Genomic DNA, 13,183 nt, shown 5'->3' on the forward strand with positions numbered 1-13,183 from the left:
TTTCCGGGAAACGAGGGAGATTGCCGGGATATTAAAAATCAGGAACAACCCGACGATGAACGCGGCCGTTGTTCGCCGTATCGAGTGCAACGATCGATGGTCCGCGGAAAAGACTCTCGAGCGGATTGATCTCGTGGACGAGGAAGGAGAGAGAGAGAGAGAGAGAGAGTTGAAAAAGGAAAAATGAGAAAAATAGAAGAATGGAGTATTGTGTAGGGGACGTGGAATTTCAGCGGGATTGTGCGTGGCGTTTCGGGATCGAATTCTTTGAGGCTTTTCCTTTTTTATTACTCGAAATGGAAACGGTGTCTTCAAGACTTCGAGCTGAGTTAATATCCGATATCCTTTCCGCCTTTTGACTCTTGTCAATCCATTTTTTCCGCTCACCTCAACGTCCGGTATTGGTCGATCCACCTCGATTATCGATTAACGATAGACATGCGGTTAGACGCTGCGTAATTTCGTGTTGCAGTTGTAGAGAAAAATTCTGAGAGAAATCGAGATATTGATCGATTGAAAAGTTATATTCTTCTAGAAGCAACCTAAAAATATCGAAAAAAAAGGGAAGAGACATTAGTGGATTTCGAATTATTTTCGTTAAATTTATTACGCGACGTTACAAACAGATCGAAATAGAACGTTTCTTCGAGCCACTACGTCGACTTTCCTCTTTCGCTTTCGAGGAATCCACCCCTCCCCCCTTTTTTTCCTTTTTCATCCTCTCCACGACACAGGTCGGCTCTCCCCTTCTCGACAAGTTGCAACGTTCACGCGACCTCTCTTATTTCCTGACCCCGGTGGCCTTGACCTAGGCCTTCTCCCGCGGGGGTCGATCAATCAATGAGAGGAAGACTGGCGCAGGCTGACATCGACTAATTGCGTAAACGGCCCCGATAGCGATGCTCTCTCTCGCCTTTTCCCTGCCATTGCGATGAAAATTTTTCCTCTTCTTCTTCTTCTTCTCTCTCTCTCTCTCTCTCTCTCTCCTTTTTATTTTCTGCATCGATCCGTTCGAGTCTCTCGAGTGACGGGTTGTTGGATCGATACTCGCGACGGACAACAGATCGATCGAATCGTTGTCGGGGATAGAAGGGGGGAGAAAGAAGGAATTGCATCGCTCGTAAACGGTAACAAACGATCCGTTGCAAGGAATTAACCGGCACAATGCGACGCTGATTACGCGGTTGAAGTTCAGAACTGAAGGCAGAGTTGCTCCGGCTTTACGATCGTTTACGATTGCGTAATGGTCCGATCGAAACGATAATCTGCTCGCAGGAGGAGAAGTGCTTCCCTATTAGCCTTAGGTTACGTTGCCGTGAGCGTGTTACCTTTTGCCTCGGACGGATATTAAGCCGGATCGATGACGATTAAGCCGCGGAGCTAAATTGAAATTCAATAAGCGGCCGGCTTTCGAATCGATGGGGATAGATGGCGTGGGGGCAACCATTTCGTTTCGAATCTTTCGAAAATGGTGATTCGTTTTCGATTTATGTGAGATTTTTTTTCGAGAATGTAATAAAATAATTCGATGTATATATATATATACATCGATCGATATTTTATTTGGCAGCCAATTTGCCAACTTGTTCGCAAACGTGATAATGCATATCGGGGGAAAGCGCGTATCTTGGAACTTGCAATGTCATTGGTGCATCGTCGTTCGCGTTGCGATAACAATTAATCTTTTATTCCTCGGTTAAAATTATTATTAGCGAGCGTGATAGTTTGGAGGGAAAAAAAAAAAGAAAAAAGAAAGAAGGCGACGGTTTTGAAAAATGCATATCGAGGTCTTTGAACTTGATAATGTCAAAGCTCTATATAACCTGTGTCATTCGATAACCGAATAGGAATACGTTCCCTCGTAACGATTAATTATCTTTTATTAACGGCCAACCGTTAATATTTCTCATTCATGTAAGCGCGACGTAACATCGTTACAACAACGTTACGTAAGCCGCAGTGAGCGGCCGATACAGAACAAGTATCTCGAACCATAAAACTCAACTTTATTCCCCCTAACCTTTTTTTTCCCTCCTTTGTTCCAGACGTCCAATGGATTAACGTCGCGACGTGGCGGTGAACACAGGAGAGACGAAGGGCAGTCCCGTTCCAATTTCGAATTTCGAAGACGTTTCAGCGTTCCAGGAATCGTTTGTAACGATGTAAAGAACAATGTAACACCGTTGCCGTTCAGATAACCGCAACACACGTGTGGAGAATAAAAAAAAAAGAAAGAAAGAAAGAAAGAAAGAAAGAAAGAGAAAGAAAGGCGGAAGAGGGAGAGGAAACGAAAGGGAAGGATAATAATCGGAAAGAGGGAAAGACGACGCGATCGATCGGTTCCTGAAAAGAAGCGCCCGATCGATCGTTTCCTTTCGAAGGTGCGCTCGTTTAGGATCAACCTGGCTTTCTTTTTCTTTTCCCCTGTTGGATAGTTCCCTGGAACGAAGTTGAACGGCGCTAGATCGCCACACGATCGCTCGACAGCCGACACCGCCTACTTTCTATCGCCCTGAAACGACTCCCGAGGTGCACCGCCGGTAAAATCCTCGAGAAACGAGTTTTACGGCCGATTCTCACTGTGAAACGCGACGAAACGACCGTAATTATCCGAGGATAGTACCGTGAGCCTTTCTTTTCATTTTTTCCCCCCTCCCCGTTCTTTTTCTTTTTCTTCTTCCTTCTTCTTTTTCTCTCTCTGCTTTCTTTCCTTCCTTTCCTTTGTTCACTGATTGTAGGGGAGGAGGAGGGAGTCTACGCGTGGAAAAAATACGAACGAATGATCGATCGATTCGGTGAAAGAGGATCGATTCGAATCGACCCTTAACGGGACGTGTGACGATTGTCTGTCGCGACAATTTCTAATTTTATCGTATAGAACCTTCTTCTGTACGAGGCCTGATTCTACGGGATCTCGTCTCGGCGCAAAACCGCGCTTAAACCCGCCAATTCTTCCGACTCCAATCCCTGGAAACTCGCTCGCTTTTCGAATTATCTTATTTACCTTATTTATTTTTTTCGACGACGATTATTCAAACATTTGCCTTTGGCTTTGATTTGGCCAGCCGTAATATTTGAGAAATTCGAGAATCTCTGACGACAATTCGTCCTTGCCCGATAAGAGTTAAGATTCGAATAAGTGGCTACGAACGGTTTGCGTGTGGCGATCTTGGCGATCTCGCTTTTTCTTTTCTTTTTTTTTTTTTTTTTTTTTCCTTCCCTCTTCTTTCCCTACGAATCGTTTCGAACGATCGTTTCATCTTGTTTTGCAGCTTTATTGCACACGGTGTTAATCGCTCAAGAGGCCGAGCGCGAGCAAGGATAAAAACGGGAAATCCGAGGGAAACTACTCGACTACACGAGTCACCCTTGTATCATAAGCAGATTAGATTAGATTAAATTAAATAGCGAACGCTTGTCGTCAGAATCACGACGAACGAACTTGTATATCGTGCATACGTGGTGTGTAATACGGCCATAAAGAGAGAGAGAGAGAGAAATTTTTATATATATATAATAAAAAATATATATATATATACATACACACATACGAGTAGAATCAAGAAGAGAAAGTATAAGACGAGATGTACAGAGATCCGAACAGTTCCTCGGGAAGCGGCACCTCCACAAAGGACGACGAGGTCGAGATCGTTAGCAGATTTTTAGCGCCTTTGTGCGCGAGGGATGAAGCTGCCAGAAACATCGCCTTGGCGGCGGCCAGGAACACGGTCGAGGGATGGCTCGGAGGGGTTGGTAGTCCGAATCATTCGGACGACACCGGTGAGATGGAGGATTCGGAGAACCTGGGTGGCAAGTTCAAGAGCCAGGATGGAAGGTGAGTGCTGTATATGTAAAAGCATCGATACAATAATTATTGCATGCGTCGATATTTTATCGTTCCTATCATTTGTCGTTCAGCTTTGCGATAAGTGTATATATATATATACGGTAATGCAGTGAGTTAAATATATATGTGTTATACGATGAATCGTTGATTCGTATTAATTTAAATCGTGCGCATATATATATGTATATTTCGAGTCTAGATTTTGTAACAGTGTTGCAGTTTTCCAGTGTGTGAATCCAAGCTATTTTTATTTATATGTCTTGTTTCGATGGATGTAAAGTATATATATTTATTTGAAAAAACACTGAAAATTACTACTCGATGCATTGATATATAGATAGGAAAAGTTGATTAAATGAGAAGCGCGCGATTGTTTTTTTTTTTTCTTTATAATTATTCTGATTTTTTTTTGTTTAACGATAAAAACAAAATGAAATGATGAAATATTCCCACCGTATATCATAATGTCTATAAATTTCCAGCGTTCGACCGTTAAGATCGTTGGTATTAATAATTTTCTTGGAATTCAATATTTATTCTCCGTATCGTCTTCGAAAAAAAAAAAAAAAAAAAAACTTATGGATAATAACATAGTGGCGCGTACGTTTCAACGTGTATATTATACTGGAAAGATTTATTCACCGATACATAATAATCGATCAGGGTTTATTAAATGAGAGAGAGAGAGAGAGAGAGAAAGAAAGAAAGAAAGAAAGAAAGAAAGAAAGAGAGAAGAGTCTGTCGAATAACATTATACAAGCGAATAACATTTTCCATTCACTTCCGCACGAATTTTTATTCCTGACCATTTTTAATAACTTAAGTTTTCGCGAAGCTCTAATAGACACTTCATTTCACCTTTCACGCGAAGATACGACATGAGCGTGGAGCGATCACCGACCAAGTCGGCACCGAAGAACGTCCAGCCACCTATCCAGCAGCCTCTGCTTCAAGACACGTTCAGGACGGAGGGTTTCTTTCCCCAGAGCGTCACCGAGAATCCCGCATTCCTCGAAGATACCAGCCTCGACTGTTCCGAGAGATATCCATCGGGCTCGTTCGATTGCGTGGACGGCCGCGTTGGAAACGAAACGGGGTACGGCACGCCGAACGAGAGGAGAAGATACGTGGCCGACGTGGAGAGTTACAGGTCGGGCCACTCGACCTCGTCCGACGAGGGCAAAGGTTTCAAGATCGATTCTCAGGACAGGTGTCTAAGGTTTAAGGACACGTCGGAGGCGGCGAGATTCGGGTCGAGCAGCGAGAGCGAGAGGAAATACCTCGGCTCGTCCTCGAGCGAGAGATTGAACGAGGCGTGTCTGGAGGATAGGCCAAGAGCGAAGAACTACGTGAAGGTGAAAGGAGCTAAGCAGAAGCAGCTCGAGGATGACGAGCTCGACTCCGATATAAGGATCTACGGGAAGAGCCCGAAATTCGACGAGAACTTGGGCGCGAACTTCGACCGCAGGAATTTGAACTTCCGCCCGAAGGCGGGTGACATCCTGCCGCGGGAACGCCCCTGTTACGACAGCGTGGACGATGTCTCTTTCGACGAGACCGAGATGACGATCAGGAACCGGGACGGGGTCGTGTTCAACACTCTGGACGGTTTCGAGAACGAGAACGCGAACGAGATATATCACAGACAGGACGACAATCGTGCCGAGGACACGAAGTTGAAGAACTTCGAGATCTATCAGGACGAGGCGTTGTTGGACGACGGCCGGATCCGTTGCACTCGTGCCGAGTTGCCGCAGGATTATTTGCGGAAAAACGAGGAACGGAAGTTCAGCGCTGGACAGATCAAGAGACCCCTCTCCCAGGACGAAGATGTCTCTTCGAAGAGTGGCAGGGTGTTGGAGAGTCCTGACGTCACGCCCGGAGACGTCGGTAGGATGCTTAATCTGGGCAATGCTCTGGATGGGCCGAGGCAAGCACAGGCGAATAAGTATTTGAGCCTGGTGACGCTGCATCTACCGGTGATATTGAGGCTTAGCGTGAACTGCCCCTTCCAGAATGTTAGGATCAAGTGCGCGGAGATTCTGGAGATGGTTAAGGTGAGCGTACATTAAATCTTTGATTGTTACGTACGTAAGTAGCCGGCTGTTACTTGGTTGGTGTAACAGGCGTTTACAACTTGCAAACTTAAATTGCCTATAACTCGAAAAATAAATATCAACGTAATATTTTTATTTTAATTCATTCTCTCGATGTGATAAAATTGTGAAAATACGTGTAATGTGATACACGCGTTGTAAAGTTTTTATACAAAGAACTCGAAAACTATCATAATAATAATAATGATTTTCCGATACGTACGTGTTATTTTATGCATCGGAGTTTGATTACTTTGCGTTATTAATGGAGTTATTTTAATTATCTTTATTTATGTAACAATAGGTTGAGAGAATCGTGGCTTGAAAATATGTGCGTTAACCATTTTTTTTTTTTTTTTGGATTCGTTCATTTTGCTATGTTCGTTAATAAACGTATTTAAACTTCTTCTCTAATATTTATAGCCCCGCGCGCGGCGCGTATCGCCTATTTGTGTTCTCTTCGCGTTTTGGAAGTTGTTTTTTATTATAATCAATAACACAACAAGCCCTACCATGTATAAAGCCTGATCAATAGTTGTTATTCTTCTCTCTATGACTTGTACCGTGAGATACATAATTGATTATAAAACCGAAGGTTCAAACAAAAGCTGCATTAAATACTTTTTTTCTTATCACGATGAGTCATAGATTTTTCTTTTATATATTTTTATGATACATTGCTCGTTTTATTCTTTGAATAACAGAGAAAAAATCTCGCCCAACGTGGGGCTCGAACCCACGACCCTGAGATTAAGAGTCTCATGCTCTACCGACTGAGCTAGCCGGGCTAACGTTGAAAATTCCTAATTTTCAGAAAAATTAGCCATTAGCCATCGAGGAGATAATAAGATTTTAAACGATTGAGATATTTATTATTATTACAGGATAGAGGACTTCCAGTACCAGTGCCAGCTTTCGATGGACCTAGTGCCTTCGTCCCTACGTCCGAGGTAAGTACTTTTTACTTATAACACGTTTCTCGCTATATATATACTTTCGTCCCTTTTTAATATTTTAATATCTATTATTTTCTTTAATAAATATTACAATGAAATTGATTGAACGTGAAACAACATCAGATATATGAAATGTTTAAGAATGTTTATTGAATTAATGAGAAAAGAAGTTGATCGACGATCGAAATAAATGTTTTCTGAAATTTTAACGAATATCAGGACAAGAAAAACAAAACGATTACAGTCTGTTTAATCTAGGACATTGAATTGGCGCTCGTAGCGCCGATAAGCTTTGCCTTATGATTGGTAGTTGTCGGTAAAAACGATCCTCACGATTGGTTGAGAGAAGGACGATGCCATGGATTGATTCACATTTACTTGTCCCCCGGTAACCTTCAATTTAGTCTAATTAAGAACAATTAGGTATTCTTGCCGCTTAAAGTACAATTCTTTACAATATGTCAGTTAAAGGAATCTTCTTTATCGGTTAAGTCAATTAAAATATAATTAAATACAATTAATTATATCACGAACGTGTAATATATGAAAATATTTAGATTTACGATCGAAACATTTACGTTAATATACGAGATTCGCTCACTCATTATACCATCCAATTTGATTTGTACAGATAATTTTTTCAATTTTGTGTTTTCACGATACAAGCTTTCTCGTTTGTCAAATATCATTTGCATGCACATATATATTTACGTAACGATTTTTGAGTTATATATCTGTTAAAAAAGTTATTTGAAATATTTCTTACGGTAATCGATAGATGGCTCTGTATGTGAGTATTCGCGCAAATTGTCGCGCCAATTAAATTCAGTAAGCGGAATAAATTACAAAATTAAATACAATATCAAATAATCTCCGTCTCTATATTTTAAATATTTTTGCTTTTATCCAACTGCTCCGGCTTTCGATTTAATTAATATACTACAATCCTATTATATTTATAATGGAATTAGCGAAGAGATAATAAAAATGACGATGCTTAAATTATATAATTTAAACAATAATAAAAAATTATTTCCATATAATATTAATATGTGATCTTGCAGAAAAACGAACAAGTAAATGAAATTTGATTACGATTCTTCTTTAAGAATGAATTACATTTCATATATCTGATGAAACATGTTTTTACATGTTTATTACGCGTATGTGCGAGTGAAATAAAAAATATTGTATTCTCTATGAAATATTTTTCTGCAGTTTCTGACAGTTTTCTGCGTCTTAATCTTTCCTTATAATATATGTCGTACATATTGTCGACAATTTGTATCGAGTGTACAGTTGTTTCTCTGATGTCGTTCTAAGATCTTTCTCTTACGGTTGATTTTCGCATGAAAAGTGAATATTTTACTTCGTGCCGTTCAAAATTTTACATGTTATCTTTCGTTGTCTATCTTTTGTGCTAAAGAAAAATAATAAAATCAGGTAAGTACGAAATAAAGTTTTTTCTTTGAATAATATATACTTTAGCATTAATTACTTGAAATTACATTATTTTTCTATTTTCTTAATCTTCTAATACAACCTCAAACGATGTATAAAAATTATTATCATTTTTATTTTTCATATTTTGTTTTTTTTTTGTTCTTATCCTGATTTTCAATTTTTTTTTTTGGATTTTAGTTGGTTTCAATAATACAATCACTTCCTTCACTTTAAATAACTTTAAATTCCAATGATACAACGATCTCAAAGAATCTTACGTATCTCGAAACGATTTTGCCAATGAATTTTTATACGAACTTCAAACATCAAATCAACGATACAATTTCAATGACATTACGTATCATTGACATTACTTCACCTTTCATTTTCATTTTGCATTGCGAATCTATTTAGAATTGCATTTCATTCGTTATATAAATATATATCGTTGTTGCGTTGGTAAAAATTTATTTAAAATGTAAATTATCAGACAATATTTTTAATGAACCGATTATAATAATGCGTCTTATTTTCTTTTCTTTTCTTTTCTTTCTTTCTTTCTTTCTTTTAATATTACATAAATGCGATATTTATAATGTAAATGTAATGCAAACCGTTCTCATTTTCACGTATTTTATTATATCGCAAGAAAGATTATCCCTTCGATCGTATCGAATTATTTTCATCTTCGATCAAAGATTTACGAACGAAATTAAAATTGTCTCGAATCGTGCTCGTTGCCTCCTTTCGCATAGAAAACTTTCTTTTCTATCCTTATTCGCATTTGCACACCCTTATCGCAATTACCATCGCATTACCAGCCACAAGATTCAACAACCTTAGAGTTTACAAGCGCAAAGCGCTTGAGGGAAGCGTTCCTCCTCCTCTCCTCTCCTCGCTGGTTAATCGATAACAATTTTTCCGCGCGACACGGAAATTCGGTCGAAAAAATTCAGGGTAAAATGCCTGCAAGAATTCCGGAATAGCTCCCCAGGAGTTAGCCAATCTCACGTGCTTGTGCAGCAAGGAATTCAGCTAGCGCTGTGCATCGAGCCAAGTTCAAACCGCCCTGAATTTCTAACATGGTATGCGATTTCTGCGGTATCTTGGAGAGATGCCCAAAGTTTGGCAAGAGAAAGAGGCAACGGACGACGGTCGTCTCGGTTGGAGGAGGGGCGAGGGAGGAGGAATCCTGGTCAGGTCATTGCGAGTCGTGCCGCTCGGTCCAGCGACCGCAAGTGGCTGCAAGTGTCTCGTATACAAGCTCCATTAAGGATCTAATTGAATCTCCTTTCCTTCTCCGTTTTCTTTTCCGCTATCGTTTCCCCTCCCCCTTCATCCTTCACGTCTCGAGAGAACGGGTGGTTCCTCCTCTCTTCGAACCCTGACGTCCTCCTCCTCCTCCTTCCCCCCCCCCAAATCTTAGTACCCACCGTTTTCGAATTCTCGTGTAATTGCATTAAAACGGGGGCCAAACGACAAAGTCTCGGGTCACGTATAAACGATCGGGGTCACCGACTTCTTTCTATGCATCTTTCAATTGCTCGACCGCTATTCAACGTTGACGTCGGGATATTTGCAGTCACGTGGATTGCAAATCACGTCTGGATATACGGCACGTTGCAACTACACCGTGTACATAAATGTTTTATTTATGTACGAGCGGATATGATTATAATTCAAACGGTCTATAAGAGATTATTTTTAAGTAGAAACTTTGTACCTTTAAGTTTTTCTTTTTCTTTTTCTCTCTCTCTCTCTCTCTCTCTCTTTCTCTTTCTCTCTCTCTCCTCCCCCTCTCTCTAGCACGTTAAACACTTATTTCCAATTATCATCAGATTTAATCGGTTAAAATAATTGGAGGCGATAATTGCACGCGCGAATAAATTATTTATAATTATTGCATGTTATGCGATGGGTGAGCGGGAAGACGGTGTTATCGTGTTGGTCGATCGTGAAATGGATCGCGAGACATGGGATAAGGGGAAAGGAGAATACCTACGTGAAATAAGGGATAGGATAGGGATAGATGTAACGAAATTTCTCGTGTAAATCCTTCGTTTCATCCGCATAGTCGCGATAAATAACAACAGCTGCTGCCTCGAATACCTGTATAGGGATATTATCACAGTGAAATATTTTCACAGACAGTATTGAAAATGAGTAAGATATTTGATACGATTTGTCTTTTGCCCCGAAAACATTTCGAATTTTCTTCAATTTCCTGGATTTCATAGTGGGATGTGATCCAAAACGTTCGAATTGCACACATTTTTTAGATAAACGTTTTACGATGTTTTATATCTTCTTTATTTATTGGCAATATCATTACTTACATTTACTCTTTCATCGAAGAAATTACTCAAGTCACTCAATTTTTTTTGATTACCCTTTTCCACTAGGAAGAAAATATATTTTTCGAGCGTTCTTCATTTTAATTGTCGTTCCAATAATTCGAGTAAAAAATAAAAACCGATATCGAAGATGATAATAGACGATCACGATATTCACGAGTTATTCCCCAGTGATAAAGAATTTTTCAACTACACGTTTTTCGATATCGATGTAACCTTCGAATTGGGTTATCTTTATGACTTATTATCTAATACCAGTGTAATGAACAGGAAGTTATTACATAGTAGGAAGTTGTATCCATGAACAGGCGGATAAGCATGCAGGGAAGATTAAACGAGCGGGTAAGAAAATGGGGTGGATGAAGGGAAGGGATGGTGGAAGGATCAGAGAGAAATTGGGGTATGGGTTGGAGGAGGGGATCGTACAATAATCGGGATAGTTACGACGAATCATTGTACTGTTTTTTTTTTTTTTTTTTTTCAAGAGACAAGTAAATTATCGTAAACAAGGCCAATCGTTTGCTTAAGCAAGATATTTGTAATGGAGCAAGATAATTGTTTATCCAATATTGAATTATTAATATTTTTTTGTCTACTAGTTTCCTGGTATTCCATTAGATTATCTCTTTTTACGTAGAGAGAACGAGGAAAATAGATAATTGTGTATATCTTTCTTTTTTTTTTTTTTTCAACAATATAAGATATATTATAAATAAATTTTATAGTTACGTAAAGAAATATTATGTATTTTAAATAATAATATTTAACATAATAAAATACAAAAAATTCAATTTGTCTTTTGTGTCTAAGAAATGCGTTTTCAATTATAAACAATTGCATAATAGATTACATAATAATTACAATTATACATAATATTTGCCTATGATTTAATTACTTCATTTAAACGAAATAAGAATATCTTTATTTGTTTCCAATTTGTTTCAAATTTTTCTTATCTCTTTTTATACATTCCTACTTAAAAATCATGATATTTTAATAAGCATTAAAAAAGTATTTTAGCATTTGTTAAAAATTATGAATTCTTAAAATGTATTTTCTTTTTTTTTGCATGCACAATCATTTTTAATTTTCTCTTTCCTTCGATGTATTTTATCACGTAAAATATCCGATTAAACGAAATTAGCAGTGGTTAGAATTCAATTTGTTCTATAACTTTTAAAGAGAGGATTTAATATCTCTGTTCAGTGATACGAATTAATACCACACAGATTACACACACACACACACACACATATATATATATATTACTTTTTGATTTTCTATACCGTTCGTTCGCAAAGATTCTCGTGACTTGCATTTCCGATCCATTAGTCGTTAAGTCTGGCACGCCTTCTACTAAACGCGCATTAGCTCCTCCTAATCTATAACAAGATAGTACCTGGACTGGCCTATCTTCCCTGATGGCATGACCGAAGCTAATTGCGATCTGCGGTCACGTCACGGTTTATTTCCACCGCAACATTTCGACTGCGCCTTCTTTTTTTCCTTTCTTTCTCTCCTTATGCATCTTTCCCAACGATTTATCGCGTCGATTATTTATAACGTCGATCATCGGTTATTTCTCCTATTTTCTTATTTTCGCGTAAAATAACATTGGATTTTAAACGGTAGAAATCACCAGCCAGGATCCACGACAGCGTCACGATTTCCGTGGTTGTTATGAAAACAGAGAGAATCTAGGTTACTAGAAACCACCGGTTGACACGATTGGTAAGACACTCTGCGGTTTCTCGTTTCTTCGCGAATCCATCGCTCGACTCGCGCGATGGAAGAAATTTTTCTCCAAGTATATTATTTACCCGGTCTTCGAACTACTACTGCTACTGCCTCGATATCCCATTGCCTTGCTTGTACAAGAGAGAGAGAGAGAGAGAGAGAAAGAGAGGGGGACTTATCTTCGTACGAGAGGAAGATAGAGGAGCGATGAGTGTACTCGATGTTAAAAAAGATAGAAAAGATAGATAGGAGCGATTGTCACTGCTTAAAATTAATTATTTTCACCCGCTCGAAAATTCATCGATCGTTCGTCATTTCGTTGCAACCTCTCTTACGCGACACTTAATGAAATTCTGAAATGCGCAGAGAAATGCGACCCTTTTTCCGCATGTGCATTCAAAGGCTCGTTTGATTTTATCGAAATGCAAATTATCTCTTATCCTTTCCAACAACAAAATGTTCATCCTCAAACGTTCAAAATTGAATATTGTGAACGATTCGATCTATCTCGAATATTCATCGCAAAAAAAAGAACAAAAGAAGAAACAAGATTCCCTTTGATCCTTTCTTAATAATCCAAGCTTTCTCGAGAAAAAAAATTCAAACGCGAATCTTGCGTTATGCCATTGCGAAATAAGATTTGTTGGGTACCGTTATCATCGGGTCTGCCGGCATCCGAGGCAGCGTCAGCTGTCGTGAAATTCGCCGATGGTTCGATTAGCGTGAATGCACACACACACACACACACAC

The 13,183-nt window shown here is 39.0% G+C and overlaps 1 protein-coding gene and 1 non-coding gene across 8 annotated transcripts in view; one reads left to right on the plus strand and one right to left on the minus strand.

Annotated features, from left to right (window-relative positions):
* The window catches only part of Sesn (Sestrin), a 157,555-nt gene that overhangs the window by 16,870 nt on the left and 127,502 nt on the right, over positions 1-13,183 (plus strand). For 3 of the 7 annotated variants that reach the window (XM_086903386.1, XM_086903387.1, XM_086903388.1), the window contains exons 2-5: positions 2,046-2,381; positions 3,273-3,835; positions 4,683-5,904; positions 6,828-6,893. In XM_086903386.1, coding sequence (XP_086759512.1) covers positions 3,585-3,835; positions 4,683-5,904; positions 6,828-6,893 — 1,539 coding nt within the window. In that variant the 5' untranslated portion in view covers positions 2,046-2,381; positions 3,273-3,584. The remainder of the gene's footprint in view (positions 1-2,045; positions 2,382-3,272; positions 3,836-4,682; positions 5,905-6,827; positions 6,894-13,183) is intronic. The other 4 variants (XM_086903390.1, XM_086903391.1, XM_086903392.1 and 1 more) reach the window with 2 other exon arrangements.
* TRNAK-CUU (transfer RNA lysine (anticodon CUU)) lies at positions 6,659-6,731 on the minus strand. The gene has a single exon. It is a non-coding gene; the product is annotated as a tRNA-Lys (tRNA).

Source organism: Apis florea, unplaced genomic scaffold (genome assembly GCF_048593485.1).
Source record: "Apis florea isolate Af1SG1 unplaced genomic scaffold, ASM4859348v1 contig_2291_pilon, whole genome shotgun sequence".
Taxonomy (NCBI): domain Eukaryota; kingdom Metazoa; phylum Arthropoda; class Insecta; order Hymenoptera; family Apidae; genus Apis; species Apis florea.